This window comes from Varroa destructor, unplaced genomic scaffold (assembly GCF_002443255.2).
Source record: "Varroa destructor unplaced genomic scaffold, Vdes_3.0 BEIS01000001.1, whole genome shotgun sequence".
Classification (NCBI taxonomy): Eukaryota; Metazoa; Arthropoda; class Arachnida; order Mesostigmata; family Varroidae; genus Varroa; species Varroa destructor.
The window spans coordinates 37,092,835-37,108,214 of record NW_019211454.1 but is presented as its reverse complement, the minus strand read 5'-3'; the positions used below and the strand labels follow the sequence as shown (position 1 = coordinate 37,108,214).

At 43.7% G+C, this 15,380-nt stretch overlaps 1 protein-coding gene across 7 annotated transcripts in view; it reads left to right on the top strand.

Moving 5' to 3' along the window:
* baz (par-3 family cell polarity regulator) overlaps positions 1-15,380 on the top strand; it is a 116,592-nt gene that overhangs the window by 75,220 nt on the left and 25,992 nt on the right. For 2 of the 7 annotated variants that reach the window (XM_022788039.2, XM_022788041.2), the window contains exon 2: positions 9,983-10,519. The exons of the other annotated variants lie outside the window; for them this stretch is intronic. In XM_022788039.2, coding sequence (XP_022643774.1) covers positions 10,397-10,519 — 123 coding nt within the window. In that variant the 5' untranslated portion in view covers positions 9,983-10,396. The remainder of the gene's footprint in view (positions 1-9,982; positions 10,520-15,380) is intronic. 7 annotated transcript variants of the gene reach the window in all.

The following is a 15,380-nucleotide window of genomic DNA, read 5'->3' as shown; positions in this document are numbered from 1 at the left end:
CGAAAGAGTACCGGCTCTAGCAAAAATTTGCGCGAGAAGGGCAATTGATTTTTATGGGGGTAGCCGACGCTGCTTTCGTCACTACTGCGGGGCGATAGTTGAAGACCTGTGAAGCAATTGAAAAACGAGGTGCAGGCGAAAATTACGGGGAATGAAGACGGATGCTGGTTCTTTATATGCAAGTATTGCCTGCACAGGACGGCAATAGATAATAGTTCGAAAGGGGGGCAGATGGTCGGTTCTTTATAGATGTGTTACAGTTCGGTTCTTCATACAGTTTTAAGATGACATCGTCTGGGAACTAAGTTAGCCCTTACTCAATACACGCGGACACGTACTGAAAGCAACGCCCCCGTTACGTTAACGTTGTTTCGAATAGAACTTTGGGCCAAGAGAAAAATGAACAGCTAAGCCACGATAACGACGACGGTGATTTGAAACTTTATCAACGGAAATCTATGTTAACTTATCAGTTGACACAACAGCAATGAAACTAGCTGGGCATAGAACTTAATAAGTTCCAACGAACTGAAATATATCGTCAAATCTCGTAATGTACCCATGTACCAGCGTAGTCAGCCATGCCAAGCAACGTGGAATTGGCAGACAATAGTCCAATTACTAATTCTTTGGACAAACGATAATTGCTGGCTGGACATTCATTTGTCTTGAGTTTTTATACTGACAGCTCATTTTCGTAAGACAAGGATGACGACAAACGTCGAGGGCGCTAAGTTATAAAAGGCATTTTTGTCGTGAACTTGTGTCGTGTCGTTTGACTTAAGCTCAAAAGCTTACCATATAATTATAAGTGGCTAGCTTGCATCATCCAATCCACCAGCATTGGTCGTTCACTCACTTCCTCCCTTATGCCCTGCATTGTATCGTACTTCCATTCTGGCGTCAATGTTACGTTAAGCTATGTCGTTGGCTCAAGGCGTAAACGCCAAATATCCGTAATATTATATAGTTAACATATCATGCATAGATGGTGCAACTTTCTAGCGAGTTGGTGGATTTCATCAAGCTCAAGTTTTGTTGGGCGTCTATCTGCCTGTCTGGGCTGAATTGCGATAGTGTCTGCTCGGTTGTACGTGATGAGTTGTCTTCACCGACGCTGTCTCTGACGTCAGTTCGCGTCTTGTGGGTCTACTGTCTTTCACTGTTCTGTGTGTGTCTATTGTATTCTAGACCCCCGACTTTGGACTGTTTCAGCCCACTAAACGAAGACTTTCTTCGTCAGTGACAGAGGAGGCTATACACATATTTGCCTGTCAAGAAATGCCGAGACGACTAGCGCCGTTTCATCGAAAGATCACAATGAAATTGTGCAGTGCTGAGAACGGCACGAGCAGCAGCAGCAGCAGTAGAAAAGATGTCGTTCTCACTGAACTAGCGCTTAGCTCTGTACAGCAGGAGAAGCATATTAGACGAAAAAGTCAAAATCGAAAGACTTAACAATCTGGAGGTAGAATGAGAAAATAATTGAGCGGAACGGCGCCGAGTAAATAGGCCATCGAAACGGATTAAATCGATAGAGTCCGTCTGTTCTTTGTGCTTAGAAGCGATTCTATGAGCGGTCACGAGTATGGCGGGGGTCTAGCTAGAATACCGGATGGGAAATTATTGTGCAATTTAGATAGAATAATTTATCATATGCACGTCATCATTCTTGCTGGCCTGGCAGCACAGCACGTCTGCTAAGCTGTGCAATTTCGGTACCGAAACATGGTCTACTGATCTAGTTGATGCACAGACAAACGTTAGTTTTATAAAAAAAAAATACTGCAGCGACATTTTTGAAAATTCGGTTCTTTTCCTAATGCTATAATACTAGATGTTAATCTTGTAGCAGTTGGCTTTTCCCAGATTGTTGAATTGGCCGCGTGTCAGTTTATCACGAGAACGTTTGGCTTTTTGTTTTAACTCAAGTGTTCTATTATGTTCGCATATATTGCATTTGTGTTATGGCTGCCAAAGCTAGAGCTGACCGAAATTGGTTGACTGTCAGCTCTGTCCACTGCCAGCTTTGCGTTTTAACATACATTGACTCGAAGATGTCCATGCAAACCACCACGACGCCTTTCACTCAATGCTGATCTCTGTGGCTCCCGTGGGGCACTCGATGCTCCTGTAGCCGCTATGGGCGGGTGGAGTTGTTTAATTCGCTCAACAATCGTAAGTTAGTAAATCACCACTCATTCCACTAGCAATATATGTGCTGACCACGACTACGTTCAAAGCCATAGGACCAGCATCTTATGCATATTTGTGAAGCTTAGTTCGTATAGAGCTTCAAGCTCCTGTCAGAACATTCAAACATAGTAATCAACGGTCGGTTACATACGCATACACACGCGTGCACGACAGGCACACAAAGGAAGTAGCTGCGAGAAATGCAGCAGCAGCAGCAGCAGCAGCTGCTGCTAAACTGGGTCTCACTCTGCTTTCTCTTTGTTTTTTCGCTGAAGTGGCTTCCTTCTGCTCGACCTCGACGTGGCTATTACTTTTTTCTTCGCGTATGCGGCCACCGTATCGACGTTGCCGTGCTTTAGTCGAGAGCTATCGCCATCAGTACAGTCACTGCAAAGCAAATTTTCTATAGATCGCTCGACGTCGCCGTGGAGTAGAGCACGTATAGCACAGTAGCGGGAGCAGTGCATAGCAATGGTAATCAACGTATGGGTTATGCATATATAATCTATTTACTACATTATCTGTACCGGCTTAACGACTGGAGAAGCGTCAACAACAGATAGACACTAGCAGCAGCGGATAGCCGTGCTAAAAAAAAAAAGCAGCAAACGCCTCTCTTGTACTGATTTGTGCAGCATTCCTTTGCGTCCGTGTGCTTTATTCGAACTAACACCATAAAAACAACTGACAACAATTTCACCCTTGGCTAAAAACTATTAGTTTTTAGCCAAGGGTGAAATTGTGTATTCAATTTGTATTATTGTTATTATATCTGCATAGCTGTCAGGCTATCTGTCGTGAGTTACGCATCAGTGTATGAGACGAGCGCATACAGTCGGCCGCGGCAATGGGCCACTGTGATCATAGCAGCAGCACCTGTAGGATCAACACTGACTATTGCACTTGCGATATCGTCACCCTATATTGTCTCGATCGAATTTAATGGGCCGGGTATATGCCTGATCTCAAAAACACTCGAATGTGTCTCTATACATACATTCTACACAATGCACTTAAACTGTATAATGTTTGTTAGATGTTGTAAACTGCACGTACATGGTGCAATGGTACGTGCGGTTCCTTCTTCGACGGGTTCTAACAATGAAGACTGGGTGGCCTGCTCGTTCAGGGTCTAGTCGCTGCACATGCGACGGGGCGTAAGACAATTTAGATATTCATCCAGTAAGCTGCTACAGAAAATGTTAATAAAACAAAAACCTTCTCTAAGATGCCCTACCGGAGACCATCAACGCCTACCGACCCAGTCGTTTAGTAGTGGTTATTACTATTATTATACATGCTGTCCTTAATTTGCTTTTTTCAGTATAGTATATCTATACAGCGTACTGCTTATGCTGCGCTTATCCACTTTGCCACTTGATCCATGATGTTGTGAAGCGGCCCTTGCGGCTGTTTGTTTCTACACACCTGTTGGAACAGACGCCATAATATTTGCTGGACATCGTTCGTTCTGCGGACAGTTCTCTTAAAGCGTTCAGTTGATTTGGCGTAGACTGTTGTTTCTCCGTATTAGTCGACGGGGCTAGCGGACCATCCTAGTGAGAGACAAGTAGGCGTAATGGAGCCGGACGACTTCTATTGTGCCCTCGATTTTTACACCCGATAGCTGCAGTTGGTGACATGAATGGAAATGATGGTAAAAGTTGGCTTCTGCGCGAAATTTTTGATAATGAAGTGTCTAGGACAGGCGACTACCGGCGTATGCCTAGTTTGTAGTTGTGCCCGCATTTAATTCAACTTCGAACTTCGAATAGCGTCGTAATTACTGAGGAGTTAGGCTGTCTCAGGAATAGATGACGCCTTCAACAGTCCAGCAACGGCGCATTATCAGCGAAGATTGCTATTCTACATTTAGCCGTGTGATAATTTTGCTTGTCGCTCCTATCGCTCGGCTCAGGCCAACATCGAATCCATATATAGCTTCGTAGTCGAGTTAGTATGCATACGAATGGCCACACAACTACATTTAGATAATAATCACCTCAGGAACATAGCTCCATATGAATTTACATGAAGCTTTTATTTCTAAGAAGGATCGGCTTGTTGGGCCTTTCGAAGTGTAGAAGGCCGCAGCCAATAGTGAAGGAGGTGCAGAAATCGAGGTGCGAAGTAGTGCGAAGGCCGAAAGCTTCGTGTTTCTCATTGCTGCTAGGGCAATATTTACCACACGCCTGAAGGAGTGAGCTTGTGGTTTAGTTTGCAAAATACATGACTAATCCTGCTAATGATTGTAAATTTACTGCACAGGCAACGTTGAGTTAATAGCAGAAAACATCCACGGTGAAGAACGTGGCACACTAAGATTATAGGCTTATTATGTGGCTTTGGGATGCTTATCTTGGTCACTATACAGCTGCTTATATGCTCGTAGTGTACCGCGCTTGATATTAGGCTTCATGCTCATAACAGAGCATCCACAAGGTTTTCGGAAGATACTCAGTGAGTTCGGTCGTCAACAGTTCGCCTATGCTAAAATGTTCGATAAGAAGATAGAAAATTGTATAAAAATGCATTAAAAAAACAAAAAAGTAAAGGTGGCGGGTTGCTGAATGCGACACATTACTGCCATAAACATATAAAAGGTTTTCGTGCAAATGATCCGAGTTCATTAAAAGCTAATATAGCAAAAATAGACATCTATATGAGGAATCAATTAAAATCCTTTATGCTAAAACTACTTGTAGACTGATACTTCGTTGGTAAGATGAATTTAGCGAACCTCACCTTTGACAGGTTTTTCCGAGAATTAAAAAAATTCCATATAGACAAATAGAAATAGAAAAAAGTAATTCAGGCCTTAAGCACAAAGACCCTTTATACGCAGATGTGGCATCCGTCAACTCATTCATTTATTTCCGCATATACGTTTCCGTACTTTAGAGAAAAACTAGCCTCGTAAGGGCAATATGGGACCTAATTTTGACCGTTTCTGTCGTATCTGCGTACAAAACAACCTGCAGCATCAGATCTCTATATAGATGCTCGATTGTATGACATTTGTGAAATGACGGTTCTATATTTTGTCCCTTTCGTACGTCCGTACATGCGTGAGTTATGACATATGTCGATTGATTGCACTGAATTATCGCTTAAACGACACCTGTGGTGTATCACATCGTTACCGTTACCAATCCATTGTTGAAGAGAAATATGGGAGCGCACCTTTTTCAGTTTTTGATTTTATTATTGTTGTTATGGTGGGGGCTGTGGTTTTATTTTGTTGTTCGTAAAGACGCTAGCAACAACGTATCTCGATTCATCAATCCGCGAGTAGCTCTTTTCGTCAGCTGCAGCAATATCGATTCAGCCGTTGTCGGATATGATGGACAAGTGTCAGTAGATACAAGTTTTCTTAAAGCTTTTACCGGGTTCCTTGTTGTTCTTTGTGTTCCTATTGTGTTTGTTTCTGCTCCACGCTTGAGGGTTGGTTCTCTTTAACTTGTCTTTTTTTTCGCATGGGCTTATCTTCCTATCGTCCATGCTCCCCTCTATACCCCACTTTTCTTCGAAAGTAACAGCAGAAGTCGCAGCAGCAACAACAGCAGCAGCAACAACAGCAGCAGCAGTTATACGAAATACCAAATCGAAAACGACCCGCACACTGACCGTTTCTAAGATTAGCCATCGCATCGCCTTGCGTTCTACAGACGTCGTCGATAGCAATTCCTAGCCTTCCATGATATCATATCGTGTGCAGACGACAATTGTAGCAGCAACAATCGGCAATTTGAATTAGGCGCCAATATTTTTTACTGCCTGTTCTTTTTTCTACTGGTTCTCGTTTCTCTGATTTTCCGTCGCCCTCCGATTTTTTCCCATTAGAAAACGGGGCTAAAATAACAATAAATACTACACAGAAATATGACCAAGTATAAAATAAGGACCTTTTCATCCATCATCATTACGACCACGACCAGGCTAAAGTATTACCTCCGTAGTCAACTAGCAACCAGCCATTGATGCCCTCGTAGTAATAGCTTCTAATATCTGTGGTCACCGACCATTTGAAATACCTATGATTTGACCGTTCGTTAACAAAGCCGACCGTACAGGCATCTGCAGAGTCAGCAGGGTCTTAGCAGAGATGATAGTGCTGCTCGTTCTGCAGTCGGCAGCGGAACCTCTTGTACAGCTTAGCTCACTGCGCATTCTGGCCCGTGCGTTTTTTTTTTCGTCGCTGACCTGATCTTTTAACAAACCAACCACTCGGATCATCGACGTCGTTGCTGCTGTGATTCCGGCTCTAAGCGTAACTGTGTTGTTGCTTCCGTCGCTGGCCATAGTAGTCACGATTTTTGTCACTCCGTAAGTTACCAAGCGTTCTTTATTCTTTCCTCTTGTCTGCCTCATTAATAGCAGGTGATTGGCTTAGTTATTATGGTTTCATGTAGAGTAAAAGTTAGATAGTGACTATGTTCACATACAGCTCTCGAGTCATGAAGAAATCCTCAACTTACGCGCATAACACCTATTAACGTAATCTATATATGTAAACCAAAAAGTTTTTTAAAAATATAGCTACATTATGCAGTGAACTTGCGATTGACTGAGCCCGAGACGCGCATTCGGTCGTAATGGCTACGGATATTACTCCGCTTGCACTAGGACGATAAAATCTTCGCCTTCAATGTACGAAAATGCCGATTTCGTTTAACGTGTATAGAACGCCTGACGTATTTTTCAACTCATTATCTTCTAAATAACACAACAGGCGTATCTTTCCTCTGCATTTACATCAATGAAAACGACAGTCTTTAGATATAAATGGGCGACAGTTAGTATTGTAGTAGATGGAACAACGCGTTTCAGTTTGTTGTTGCGAGCGACAATATGGTGTCCATTATTACTAACTTCATGATGTCGTACTTTTTGCATTGACAATAGCTTGCTTGCCATTCGCCCACATCTACTTTGCCCTTTTTATCCTTGTGTTCTGATCCCGAGTTTATCTTGAACAGTTGTTTTACAGGTGCTTACTCAACAGCTCTCACAACGATCGAACTTACTCCTACAGCTGTGTTGATGTCAGAATCGGTGTCACCTACAATGATGAAAGAACGGACCATGGGGTTCTCGTCACCCCACACTACATAAGCATAGGTGTCATTGGGGCGCATTGTTCAACGACTGCAATCGTAGCAATATTAGCACCGACAGCAACAACAATCACGTCCCCTATAGAAATAGTAAAAATCCTGATCCCGAACGGCCAGGGTTGCGTCCGGTTTTCACAGGCGAAAAAGCAGATAACCAAAATCAACGATGTTTTCACAGTTAACTACGCTAAATTACCTTTTCCGTGTTAAACGTCTGCGGGAGGCAAACAACTGACAGGCTTATTTAGCGTAATTCCATTTAGCCTATTGTTGCCGTTTTAGTAACATATTAAGGAAGGATTTTGTGCTCCGAGACTCAGCCTTTGAAAGGCAGCTACGACCTTCGGCACAGCTGTATTTAGATCTTTAGTGTTACCTTTTCTCAAACAATTTTACCCGGTATTTTGTTTTATCTATTAGTTCACGTTCCGTTGACCGTTTTTCTTCTAAGTTGCTATTTCGCGTTCTAGCACTTATAGTCGCTAGATATCTAACGGCGACAGTTACATCCGCTGCTGCCGTCGACAGGATCTTAAGAGCTAATCAGTTGTTAAATATGAGGCGACTCTACGCTGCGAAAAATAGACGAAATGTCTTAGTTCTTGAATACCCCCCTTCCGTCCCCCTCCAATCCGATATTGTATATGTGATAGCCTGCTACATAATAGGCCATCAGAATGTCTCGGTTCATTGTTGAAAATCATCAAAGTTTCCACCAAGTACTTCGTTTGTTGTCAGCTGTTCATCATCTGTGAAAATCACTGAATGGTGGTGCCGTGGCGTCGCAATTGGTCAGGGTCGTAACTTTGATCAAGTGCTTCTGGCCCTTCCTTAACATATTCATCTATCGACAAACATAAAGAAAGAAAACGCTACGATTACGAGCAAGGGCGAAGGGTACTCAGGTGACAGGTATTAACATAGTCAATCAGCTTTAGCGGGAAGTGATTCGTTACTTTTTGTTTGGTAGAGTAAATTGGGACGATCCAGCAGGCGACGAACTGGTTTTCCGGAAACTATGTATACCACACAGGTCCTTGGTGTTAATTGTAGTGGCGATCGAATAAGGTCGAACGTGCGCCGTCGTACCTAATCTACCCGGCGCATCTGTCCTATTGTGAGCCGCTTTGTTCACAGGTCAACAATGAAAATCTATCACAGTGATTCACGGACCTTGAATTGTTATTTTGAAACATGGATATTGTCTCTAATGTACACATATTCGCTTGCCTCTGAGAAAAGTCTTCATCAAATCGTTGCTCGTATAAAACCTAACACAGTATTAGTATAAAACATTGCAAAGTGGGTAATTTTTTGCACCCTGACATTGTTATCGTTCACGAGAATATCGACACCGGGCTGATATTCTTATGTTGATTACGTGGCACCAAATGATTTTCCCGTGACAGCCGACAGTGAAAATAGCCAGGAGAGTGAATAGGTGAAATTGAGGGTATTGTGTTTTGTAGTAGGGAACGAACGACTGGGGCTGTTTTATTATATTGAAAACAAGTCGCTATTTTTGACGACCGATACAATCATTCAATTTGAGCATCGTTTTTACGGTCAGGACGCTAACATTGGATAATGCTGCTACACCGCTAACAAGTGCAAGTCGTAGATGCCTACCTTAGCCAGCCTCTTTCATTTAGATGGCTGGGCTTGACGGGATAAGAAAAAATACGTCTGCTAGTGACAAAAATAACTATGAAATTGATCGAGCATTTAGATTATGTAAAATGTTTGTGTTGACTTTCTCACCAATGGTCATTGTTTTGTATGAAACGATCGATCGTAATGTGTCAATCGATGGAATATATTCATTTCATAATGGCTATCATTGATTCTGTACAAGCCGAATGTGAGAGAAGGCTTCCCGCTAGACATCTGAGAAGTAAGTGCATTTACAGCTCCTATGCGTCACTGTGAATCTTGCGTCTGAGATTGTAATGTCCTTAGCATAACACGGATGCAGAGGTGTACTTTTTGGCTAGAATATCTATCAAAACAAATAGAACTTATGAGAAATCTTGTCATTCTACGTCGATTTTACGCACTTGACATGTTGTTGTGACAGAAGTCTTACGGTACGCGTCTAAACGCTACATTCACATGCCCTACGCATCAGCACGAAACCGGAAGCGCCAACACTCACCTACAGCCTCACCAGCGTTCACGAATCACTACACTCTACACGTACCCGTATCCTCTTGATAGATTCCAGCGTGTATGTGGCATCGTGCTTCACGCGGGGACGATCCGCCTTCAGTAGGCAACTTATATGGCGGCATAAGTTGTCTACTATATGTAGCACTGTGTGTGTGTGTGTGTGTGTCTGTGATGTGGGTGTTTCTGAATAATCTCAGCGCCGGCGGCCATAGTGTTTGAATGATTAAAGCCGTCATGTGAACTGCTTCCTTTTAGCTACAATTATGTGAAATCAGCGCGTCAACATTAGACGCATAGATATATATGTAGGTAGAAGTGTGTGGGCCGCAGTCGTATCCGTTCAAACCCTCATGTGTGTGCGCATTGTGCGTATGTGTTTTCTATGTGCGTAAAAGCGTTACGTCGCTTACACACACGCAAAAATAGTTGCAGTTATAGTGTTGAGAATATGATCGTGGCCATAAATAGTTATGGGTTACAAAGCGCGCGTGACATTACAGAGAAACACCAAGAGCCGGCTGGGCAAGGAGTACTAGAAGAAGCTGAGTGAGAAAGAAAGGACAGAAAATTGGATGTGATTGATGTCCTTGGATTGGCTCGACGTCATCAGTTTTTTCTCGCAATTGAATTGGATAGAACTGTACCGTACCGAGCACTTCGTGGTGGCAGTCGCAGAGAAAACCCCTTAGCCAATTGACTCCACGCACAGGATACAGGAGAACAATCATACCAACTTGTTCTGCCCGTGGGCAGGTTCTCAGGAGCAGGTTATCGCAGACGCATCTAGGTCTTCTGGCTGAATTCGCTGTCGCCGGTGTTTATCATTGCCAGTTGTCTGTCAGGCGGCGTTTCGCGGTGGTGGCAGTTCGCGGTAACTGCGGCGACCAAATATCGTCGCGTTAGGCAGAAATGCGATGATGACGTCAAACGTTAAGTCTATCTTGCTTGGCCGACACCGCAAATACAATGTCGCCCGTAACACCATTAGGAGTCTGCAGCGGCAGTACGACACACCAACGCTCGCCACTTCGTCCACCGTGAGTAGTATTCAGAAACAAGCTGCAGATAAATTAGAGTAGTAAATAACAACGAGAAAAAAGTGAAAACGCAATAGTGATACAGAAAGATGTGCGTTTTCTACCAGCGTATAGCTCGGAATAGACGAAATTTTATGATGACTTATTTATGGAAGAAGAGGTAGAAGAATGTTGCCTGAATCGACCTCGTGATAAAAAAACGAGCTAGAAACATATTGCGTACTGTAGAAGAGGTGTTACGTGTTTAGAAGGTGGAAGCCAGCGTACTTGGTAGAGTGTTTGCCTATTAAATTTGAGGACGCGCGGTGGCGTAGGTTCGAATCTAAGTGTACACACATTTTTGTTTTTTGCTGAAGGCTAGCCATCTAGGGAAATGCCTGGTGACAGAATGTAACGAGATGTTTTTGAAAACATGGTGAACGAGAAGTAGACGTATTCGTTGGAGGAGAAGAAGAACGTGAGGAAGAAATTACAATATTTAAAATGAATAGATCGTTAGTATACTCAACCTTGTAACAACTTCAGTAACGTTAAAACAGGCAGAGGTATCTAAGCAGCGTACGCAGTTGGAATGATTTACGTTGGCGATGGCTTCAGTACTAGATTCAATTGACAAAAACACTCAGTATACCAGCCATATTCTTGTAACACGGCATCCGTGTCTTCGAATTGTTCAGAATTGTTGACGGCTGGAAGCATCGTCACTAGGATTCGCGGGCGAGATAACCCGCTGAACTCTAGGCCACATTAACATGCGAAATATTTACGACACTTACTTCAGTAGAGCGTAGCAGTTCAAGAATCATCGTCTTATTTATATTACCCTGCTATAAAGTTGGAAATGGCGTTACATTGCCCGGTTTTCTTATTTATAATGCATTTAGACTAGAACTATCTATAATGACATGCGATACGCCACAAATCGGATAAGCAAACATGTAAAAGTCATTACAGGACGCAGGCCCATTCTAATCGTAGCTTAAGAACACTACTGGTAAATTATCTATTGGAGAGTTAGGAAGCAATATGACGACCGTGATCTTATACCCGGCTTAAGTTACAGTTCAACTCATCGGATGCAACTTGTTTACCTGGCAATTTTTTTTAACTCCTATACTTTAGAACGAGTAAAAAGTTCGGAGAAACAACAACGAGAAATAGATTTTTTCGTTGGGAGGTGCTCGTTGGTTGAGCCAATTTCATACTGGCGTCGTCTAGCTATCAGTGGCAGTCGTATGGTTTACGGTAGGGTGATCAAATGCGCATGGCCAGCCGCCGTCTACCTTTGTCTTTATTTCGGGAAAGCGCCATTGTGTAATTTAGTCCTATCCGGTTTTTTTCTTATTTGAATGGGAACGAGGCTAATTTATATTCGATCGTTTAAAAAAGCGCCCAACTAATCTTTAGGGAGGGAGTGTTATTAATTCATTTCAACGTTCGTTGAACATCATCCAATCTGCAGTAGTAAACTGTTGTCGAGAAAACGAGAAACGATGTCATAGCGTTTTCGTATGATACCGATTCAACTGACTTCCGAGTCCAGAAAACCTGATCAATTCATTCGCCGAGTATTTCACAGTGGTCTAATTGAATTTGAAAGTCCAATCTATAATCGTTCTCCTTACATAATACGCTCTATATTGATTAGACGCAGCAAGCTACGTAAATAACCGATAACGTATGTGGCGGTTCTTATTACAGTCATCATAATTTTCGCTTAATTACTGTTACCATTATTATTAGTACGGTAAAATTTTTGTTCGCCGCTTGTTCAGTTGACGCTGACTATTTGTCATATATGTCAAACGAATGTCGCCGATCTTGCTACTCAATCGGTACTACAATAACAATAAAAAAAAAAAAAAAACAGTTCACCATCTTCGTAATTGTGTTTTTCTTTAGTCGCCGCTGGCCAAACGAATCATTTTCAACTAGGCGACTGGTCAATTTGTCGCTGAAAGGAATCTAGGCGCTTTATCGACAGTTCGCCATTAATCCGCCGATCGTTCCCTTCCCTTCCCTCGCTCCGCTGGGGTATATACGATCAGAACCGAACCGTCGTCACAGGCTAATCCGCACCCCACTTGTCCCGCTAAGTATCAACAACAGCGAGACGTAACATGTGACAGAGAGAGAAGGCAGTAAAGTGGATGAACAGCAAAACAAATTAGCCGTTTACTTATCATTTGTCGCTTATTGGTAGCCGTTTCGGCAGCAGTAGCAGCCGCTATCCGAACTATATCGATAAGCTAACTATTCGTAGTGACAAGAAAAAACAATAAAGAAGATCTTCAACAGATATACTGTCAATGCTGCTGGTGCCTTAGCGGCTCGTAGCTGTTGCAAGACGCGCACGGACATACCATGCCGTCTGCCTTGGGGATCGTCAGTTGACTGATGTTCTACTGCAAGCTGTGAGTGACAGCGGGGTAGCTGCTCGAGCCCCCTGCTGGGGCTGCTGAAGGTGCCGCTCATGGTTCTGCAACGGATTCAGTACTGCCTTATAGCCCAAATGATTGATTGATGCTGGATAGCGGTATTGCTGCGCGAGCCAGACAAGAAGCAGCCGTATGAGGGCGCTGAAAGTAAATGGCAATGGCGGCAGCGCCATTGAAATCGAAAACATATGAATACAAGTAATGTCGACAGCAATGTGGGTATATTGCAGCTGGCGTGTGAAACTGGCTAGTGTGCGGTTACGACGAAGCACAGGCAGCGGTCGCTACCGTCGTGCAGCGGCGGGTAACTACTTCTGATATTGATGTATGCATTTTGTGTAGCTGCGCATGTGTGCGTATGTACGTGCTCGTACGCGACCGCTGCAGTCGTCGCGATGCGAAACAGAGCTCTGAGCACGAAGTCGGCTGGCGCGTCGCGTCGTCTAATTTGTGGAACACAACTGCATCCGTCGACGCTGCAACTCGCACCACTAGATAATCACTAATTCTGCTGTTTTGATGACGATGACGAGAAAAACAACCGCTAACAACACCACTACACCGATTATAGTGACTCGTCAGCTGCTGCTGCCGCCGCCACTTCTGCCCCTGCTTTCTCAAAGCGGACCTTATCCGGTTCGCTTTGAGAAAGAATTAATAACACTTGCTAACGAAGCAATGAACCGACCAGTGAGTTCTTCAGACGTTCCTTCTTAACACCCTCCAGCAATTTTCATTTCAGCAGGATAACAACGCTCTGGCGGCATTCGTCCACTTGTTTCATATGGAGCCATTTAGACGGCGACCGAGAACCGAACAAAGACCATACAACGTATCACTATTCAAGGCACAAGCTCAACTCGCGTTATACTTTTGCTTCCACCCAAACTTTATTTGAAGGCCGTTTTTGATCTGAAAAAAAAACATAGTAACAATGGTACGCCTAAACTGGACGACGCAATATACGTTCTTAATGAGCTATGGCCTAACAATTCGCTAAGCGCATAATTTTCGTTTCTAAGTTTCCCTGTCAGGCGGCAGGGCCTCGTTTGACGAAGAAGGATTTTTTTTGCAAATCTGCAGCATATGGTGCGCTTTACGTGCGCCATATCCATAGGTGTAGTGGTTCCTTCAAGTAGAGTAATCGGGTCACCTTACGACCAACCGCTCTAATTCAGAGTGAAACAAAGGAAGAGAAGGCGAGAGTGAGATTCTAGCTAAATCTTGGTCGCAGTAGTTACTATTCAATAGGCGTATCAGCAGCGTTAAGAGTCTAGGACAGGTAGAATGGCCGTTTTGGCTATTGCACTATTATTAGCGGCTAGGGTAATCGCTATTGGTGCGATGACCGCGGCGGCTTCGTTGGCGCTCGTGTAAACGCCGGCGTTCCCCGTTCTACGCCCTTGGAGATCTGGATTTTGCTAATGGCTGGCGCTCCGGCTGTCGGCGGTTTTAGAGTAGGCTCGACTGGACTGGATTAGAATGGAGCAGAGGGCGTCGCGCTAGCCCGCGCGCGCGTCTAGCCGAGCGACGCTGATAGCCGTCTTAATGGTAGTAGGCTTTGCGTTATGAAAGTGCGCAACCAGCCCGGCAACTAAGCAAACGTTCATCGCTAGCAGAAATGCTTGACTCATACTGTTGTATCGGATGGCGGCTTGCCAGCAGTGTCTAGTGACGGACAGGCGCAGTCTGCAGATCGCGGAATGAGGCTTGACGACTATAGATGCGTGCATTCACGTCGGGTCACGTATTAGTCGTGTGGACACCAGTCTAGACCAACTGGTTGGCTGAATGGTGGTTGGAGATGCGTGAACACTTGTTACAGGCAGAACGGTAGGATTCTGATGTTTTCTTCCTTTCTGCTGTCGTCCTACTCAGGCACCAGAAGTCGCCACTGGGGTACTATCAAATTGCGTTCGCGCGCAGCATGAGGCGTGAATGCGGGCAGAGATCGATCAGCAAGCCAATAATCAGAAAAGATAAAACAGCGACTGTCGATGCTAGGCAGTGAAAAACAAAAGCCAATTAGTAAACCAATTGAATTGAATAGACATTGTGATTGACCGAATAACTGATATATCGATCAAGTTAGTTTTTTTTTTTTTAGAAAGAACAGTTATTGATAGTCAGGCTGACGCTCTAACATATCAGAGCCGTTTTTAAGGTCTAGGTACCCTGCGTCGGAAGAAATATTACAATCCACAAGGATCGTAAGTAGACGTAATCGAAACTGCCGAAAGTTTGCACACCGTAATAAAGCTAAATTAGAGCAGTGTAAAAATGGGACACAGCTTAGCATTGGCGATGCCATGCACGTAAAATCCGCCGTCATTATGAATATCTAACACGCGGCGATAGGAGTGAATGTTTATTTTAGACGCATAATTCCCCTTATTATGGAACGCTAGGCTTCTATTTTGAAA